Here is a 6677-nt window from a genome sequence, read left to right on the forward strand (position 1 = left end):
CGGCAGCCTCGTGGGCCCCGCAGTTCATCTCCGGTCGTCGGGCAGCACGGGCCCTCAGGGCTTTCACGCCGTTCTCCTTTGGCCGTACAGCGAAAGTTCGCCGGAGCCGACTCCGCTGATAGCCTGTGTTCTGCCCTCTTCTCTGCCAGGTGCTGATCATCGGCGGCGGCGACGGGGGAGTGCTGCGAGAGGTGGTCAAACACCCGACCGTGGAGTCCGTGGTGCAGTGCGAAATCGATGAGGTGCGTTGGGCCCCCGGCTGCGTGCAGGAGCCCCAGGGCCTCGGGGCGGGCGGGCTGCCCAGCAAAACGAGCCCGACTTCACAGCATCCACGGGAGCTGCGGTTTCACCTGTCTCTCGTCAGCACCGGGCGTGTTTGCTGCTGGTTCTGCTGGCGTGACAGTGACAGCGCCACCTCTTTGCCTTACAAGTCATCTACGTGGCAGCTGGATGCCTCTTCCATGTGATTTCTTTCACACACATACGATTAAAGCCCTTCCAGGCAGACGTGGGCCAAGCACGGGATCTGGAGGAGTGCCTTGGCTTTGTGGAGGTGCTGCTTTTCCCTCTGCCTCGCTGCCGAACAGAGTACTGCTCCTGGCCGAGGAGGATGGTTGCTTTGCTGAGCAGTCTCTTGCAACCAAAAGCGGGAAATAAGCAGCTTCTGTGACAGATGGGTCAGTTGCTTTAGAAACGGTCATAGTTTTCTGTCTAGTACAACAAACTTGGAAGGGAGGAAGTCACTACCAATTTCCAGAACATGTTAAGGCTTTGGCTTATTGATGCTGACTGTTAAAAAGTGGGCACCTGCTAAGAATCAGCCTGTGGCTGGTAATCTGCTCACAGAGGCCTCCAAGTGAGAGTCAGTGTTAGGATGTGGGCTGGTAACTCTGTCAGACCACTGAAGTTTACTCTTTTCCCAGTCCTTCTATCAGCCAGTTTGTTCTGATATTTTACTTTCTCAGAAAGTTTTGCTCAGAGCAAAGCTCTGTTAAGAACAAGAAACACTGCTATCTGAGACTGTGTGCTCTGTCTGCCAGCTAAGTAGGCAAATGTGCCTGATTTTGAATAAGCACTGCCTGACACCGGCATATTTTTTTGTTTTTTCCAGTTATGAGAAGTTGGTAGTAGTCAGTACAATTGCTGGGCCCAGGGCAGTGGCTTTCTAATGATTTTTGAGAGAAAACTGTATCTTACAGGTGGATTGATATAAGAGCTATAGTGCAGAGATGGGGATATTTCTCATACTGCGTTCAGAAACCTGCTGGCATGGTTTTACTTAGAAAGAAAAATAAATTGATTTAGCTGAGATCACCTATGCAAGTGATGTTCCGTAGGGAAAAGGAGCACAGAGCAGTCTGACCTGTAATCATATTTGGTCGGCTCCTCAGGGAGCTTTTGAAGCTCCAGGTTTTTGTTGAGTTTGGCATGGACAGATCCAACAGTGTCACTGAATCCTGAGGCTGTAAGAAAGGGCTGAGAGTAGCTTGCTGGCTGAAGATGCTGGCAGCTCTTGTGGATTTTACGGGCGAGTCAGACTTGCGCTGAAGGTAGGGAAGGAAATGACTCATTGTGCTGTTCTTCCAGTCACAACTGCACAGTAGTCTGAGAAGCAGCTTCTTGTAAGCCTCCTCTGACCCACTTGTGCTCTCTGTGTTGCAGGACGTGATCCAGGTATCTAAAAAGTACCTCCCAGGGATGGCAGTGGGGTATTCCAGTGCTAAGCTGACCTTGCATGTGGGAGATGGTTTTGAGTTCATGAAACAAAATCAAGAAGCCTTTGATGTGATTATCACAGACTCGTCTGACCCCATGGGTAAGAATTCTAGCCATAAAAGAGCACTGCTTTCCACACACCTCCTTCATTTTTTTCCTTCTGCCTACCTCTTGGAAGTTATGCCAGCTTACTCAGGATCCTTTCAAGTGAAAAGACTGTTGCCAACTTGGTTCTTTTAGTGGGGAAAGGGAAGGATGGAAACCATAAAATTTTATTAGCAGGCCTTCAAGCCAGCTGTTACATTTCTCTCCTCAAAATTCAACTCCAGCAACTATTTCTTCTGGCAGAGTTGTTTCCTGAGTCCAGCAATCCGATGGGGAATACAGCACCATGCTGGCAAGGGCAGCTTTGCGCATGTGCCTGCTGATAAAGCAGTGGCTCACACACTGTTGTTGCAGCACCTACCCTCAAGATGGCTGTGGTGAAGCAGCTGGATTTCTGAAGGGTGAAGCTGAGGTAGAGAGGGACCAAATGTAGATATGGCACCTCATTTTAGAAACCCATCAATGAGTGCCTGAGTCACTTTCAGTCTTGCTCTAGTCAACACAGAGAGAGGCGTCTCCAAAAGGCAGTTTGGAGCAGGAGTTCTGCTTAAAAAGTGCTCTGTGAAGCAAGAGGCAGCTGCTAGGACTTTCTTTGGTAGGGGACCTGGGCTGGCTATTTAGCAAAGGTAAAATCCTGACTGTTTTGCCCTGGTAGGTGCAGGCCAGAGTTCACCCAGGGTCAAAACTCTTCTTTACTCACCTTTCTCCCAGGTCCTGCAGAAAGTTTGTTTAAAGAATCTTATTACCAGCTGATGAAGACAGCCCTGCGAGAAGATGGGATTCTCTGCTGCCAAGGTGAGGATGCTGTCCCTGGGCAGAGGCTTATGCTTTTACATACCAAGTGTGAGGCACAGAGGGGACTCTTCTTGGGGACATATGATGCAGGGAATGAAACATGTCATCTCCCAGGTAAAGCAGTGGTTTTGATCTATGTCAGCTTCATTAATTGCTGGACTGGGCTTAGCAAAAGTGGCATAAGGGTCTTGTCTTTGAAACTACGTGAGCTGTACAGGTTGAGACTTGGAACCACCTGGCACAGTTCTGTGCAAAGAAGAGGGGCAGCTCTCACCTTGCATCTTGACTTCCTTTCTCCCATAGGTGAGTGCCAGTGGCTGCACCTGGATCTCATTAAGGAGATGCGTCAGTTCTGCAAGTCTCTGTTCCCAGTTGTGGAATACGCCTATTGCACCATCCCCACATATCCCAGCGGGCAGATTGGCTTCATGCTCTGCAGCAAGAACCCGGTGAGTTTCAGGCACCTCAAGTGCCCTTTTCCATTCCCTAGAAACTTGCCTGAGGCTGTCCCTTACAGAGCTTGAGCTGTGGCACTGAAGTCTCCCAGCTGTGGGGCCTTGAGATTCTTGATGGGCCCTGACTCTGCCAGCCCAGAGCCCCAGAGCTGCAATGCAGCCTGCTCGGTGATGAATGAAGTGCAGAATTGACCAGTTGCTTTAGAAATGGTCATAATTTTCTGTCTAGTACAACAAACTTGGAAGGGAGGAAGTCACTACCGATTTCCAGAACATGTTAAGGCTTTGGCTTATTGATGCTGACTGTTAAAAAGTGGGCACCTGCTAAGAATCAGCCTGTGGCTGGTAATCTGCTCACAGAGGCCTCCAAGTGAGAGTCAGTGTTAGGATGTGGGCTGGTAACTCTGTCAGACCACTGAAGTTTACTCTTTTCCCAGTCTGCTTCAATGTGACTGTTAGATGGGTTTGGGTGCCAGCATTGCTGCTGCTGTACATGATTAATATGGATGCTGGCAGCATGCACTGTACCAAACTTCACACAAACATGGGTTCTCCTTTGAAGAGGAAAGCCTTGCTTCTTGGATGCTTGGGTACTCTCACAGCTTCATCTGGTACATGGCTCATGCAGTCTGACCTCATGCACTGACATCTGTGCATAAGGGCTGGTCACAGGAATTACAGAGCATAAACCCCAGCTCTTGGGACTGGGGCTGCGCAGAACCTTTGACTTCATACTAGAACAGAAAGTTATTTGTTTTCCTGTGAGTCGTCTCAATTCTCTGCCATGCATCAGGGTGCCTGTCACACAGTCTTTGGCTCCTTACCCGAATAGTCAGAGCTACTTGGCTTTATTTTTGCAGAATACAAATTTCCGGGAGCCTGTGCAGCAGCTCTCGCAGCAGCAAGTAGAGGAGAGGAGTCTGAAATACTACAACTCTGATATTCACCGGGCAGCATTTGTGCTGCCAGAGTTTGCACGAAAGGTAAGCCAGGCTGTGCCACAACGCCTTCCTCAAGGATGAGGTAGGAGTGGGAGTAGACAGGACTGAGGATTTCCTGCAGCCCCAAAGACTTCTATGGGCAAGTCGGAGCAGGACAGCATTTTGTATGACAGAGTATGAGTCAGTCAGGGAAGACTGGAGTTCATTTAGGAGCTGTTCTTCGGGCTGATATCCCATGCCTTGATGACAGATCACTCCTACCAAAGCCAGGTCCAGGAGCCTGCAGAACTGGTGTTCCCCACTGGAAAGCTCCAAAAGTCTTAGATAAAATGTGGTTGTGGTTACTAGTGCAAACCAGAGGGTAAAGAAAAGATGCTCCAGCATAGTTCAGTCAGGCTTCTTGAAGGATAGTCTGTATTTTTGCATTATTCCATCATCTCCCCACTGGGCTGCAACTGCAGATTCCAGAAAACAACTCCTTAGAGTGTCGTAGGGATGAAGGCAAATACCATAACTGTGTTGCAGAGGTGGTGATTCATATTTCTGCTGAGGACTGGTAGAGCTGTGGCAGGTCCATCCTGACACTTTGTCATTGGCTCTCTGCAGGCCCTGAGTGATGTGTGAGACCAAGACGCTGTTTCTTTCGTTCAAGTTGGATTCTGAGGTCGTCAGTGATGTGGCTGGGACCTTCTCAGCAGACTGCAGATTTGCTCTCCACTGTGTGGGATTGTTTAACCCTTGGCCAGCCAACATTCCATCTGATGTGTTAAAAGATGATGGGGCATAAGCCAGATAAGACTATTGAAAAGGTCCAGTGACTTATTGCGTGAGGTCAAAACTGTTCTTTCCGGTGCTGGAAACGTAAGGTGTCTTTTTCCTTTCTCTCCTCCCTGCACCCATTCTAAATTCTCCCATCCCAACCACACCCCACACGCCCCCAACTGACATGATGTATTTATAACTGACACATATTTCTGTCTGGTGGTCTGGGAAGAGTCCAAAGGGTCCCTGACTCAGCCTTAAGCACAGAGAGAGAGCGAGCTTTGTGCACAGTTAGCTTGCTCTCTCCTCATGGGAGCTCCCTGCTGCTGAGACATTTTGAGTGGTAACGAGTCTGAGCCTTTGTGTCCCACTGCCCTCCTGTGACTCCTGTACTGCTCTGCAGCACAGCTGGAGAAGTCACAGTGCAAACTGTTGCCATTCACAATAGGTCTCCCTCCAACCCTATGGAATAGCAGTATTAAACACCAGCCAGGCAGGCTGGCAGCAGTCTTGTGGGGTTTGTTTTTTTTGTTGTTGTTGTTAATTTTTTTAATTGGTTAGAAACAGAAGTGCTGAGGTACCAACAGGCTGACTCCTGTTCTTACTTCTGCCCTCAGAGTGGTTCCAAAGAATGTTTATTGATATGGTGATAGGCGCTTTATATATATATATTTATATATATAAATATATATGTATAAAAAACAAACCTTAGCTCCATTGCCTGCTGTTCAGTACTGATGTTGGGGAGTCAGTTGTGCTGACAAATCTGTCATCTCAGTTATGCTGAGATGCCTCAGGCCTGGGTATTTGCAAGTCCTTAGGAGGTATCGTTATTTCCACTGCTGCATCCAGATGCATAAGTTGTTTTTCATTGTACTCTGTAAGATGGATCTGCCTCCTCTTCTTTACTTCTGTTCTGAAGATTCCGTACCTCTGCGCAGTGGGAATCACCCTCCCAGCACAACCCACTGTGCCATTGTCACTCCCTTGCACTCGATTAAACACTCGTCTCTGGTTAAGGTGACATCAGTGTGGGTCAGTGTTCTTTGGGCAGAGAGTGGTTGGGGGATAACAGAGATCCTGAAGGTTTGCTGTGCTTCCAGGTGCACTCTATAGTTGGTCTGACTTCCTCCCTCACTTATCTTCAGGGATGAAAAGTTACCATCAAAAGTAAGCTCTGAAGAGTGATCCCATTGCATGTTTTGTATTGTAGTGTAGCTGCCCAATAGCTCCTCCAGCTTCTGTCATCCTCTGTGCTGCAGACTCAGTACCTCCTATCCAAGCTATTCTCCAGTCCAAATGCTGCCTCTGGTACAGTTTTCCAAGTGGTTTTCCAGCTGCCCATATCCCTGCTGCTATCAGGTAGTTCCTGTCAGTCCTGGCCCCACTGAGCTGCACCCTCCTTTCCTCTGCAGAAATGGCAGTGGCTCAGGGGCTCTGAGGGCTGAACCACTGAGCTCCGGCTGAGCAGGCTGGGGAAGGGCACTAGGTGGCATCAGGAGAAGACAAAAATACTCCTTCTGAGAGGCTTTTGGGCTTGATGAGAGAGAACTAGAAGAAGCAGACTTTAGCAAGGCTTGGTGTTGAGCTTTGCCATAATAGTGACCCTACAAACAGTGTAGGTGGTCCAGCCACTGTGTGCCCACAGCAAAGATTTTGTGGGGTCAGTATTTTCCTGCTTTCTCCTATTTCTGATGAGACTTACAACTTCTTTCTCAGTGTCTCCTTCTACCACCAATATTGGTGCAATTTCTTTGTGGTTGCAAGTGTTTGCAAAGCATTGCTGAGCTGCTGAGCTGAGTCTAGATCTCTGTATTCTTGTGTTGAGAAGATAACACCTGTTTTTCTCTTAATTGTCTGGGTGACTGTCTTCTTTCTCACACAATTAGTTTGGGTTAATGAG

At 48.5% G+C, this 6677-nt stretch overlaps 1 protein-coding gene across 1 annotated transcript in view; it reads left to right on the top strand.

The window, feature by feature from the left end:
- Positions 1-5798, top strand: part of SRM (spermidine synthase) — a 9689-nt gene extending 3891 nt beyond the window's left edge. Inside the window, exons 2-7 of the mRNA XM_008639007.2 lie at positions 123-242; positions 1663-1816; positions 2533-2616; positions 2920-3065; positions 3932-4054; positions 4619-5798. Coding sequence (XP_008637229.1) covers positions 123-242; positions 1663-1816; positions 2533-2616; positions 2920-3065; positions 3932-4054; positions 4619-4636 — 645 coding nt within the window. The 3' untranslated portion in view covers positions 4637-5798. The remainder of the gene's footprint in view (positions 1-122; positions 243-1662; positions 1817-2532; positions 2617-2919; positions 3066-3931; positions 4055-4618) is intronic.
- Positions 5799-6677: the final 879 nt, after the last annotated feature.

This window comes from Corvus brachyrhynchos, unplaced genomic scaffold (genome assembly GCF_000691975.1).
Source record: "Corvus brachyrhynchos isolate BGI_N302 unplaced genomic scaffold, ASM69197v1 scaffold738, whole genome shotgun sequence".
In the NCBI taxonomy this organism is placed as follows: Eukaryota; Metazoa; Chordata; class Aves; order Passeriformes; family Corvidae; genus Corvus; species Corvus brachyrhynchos.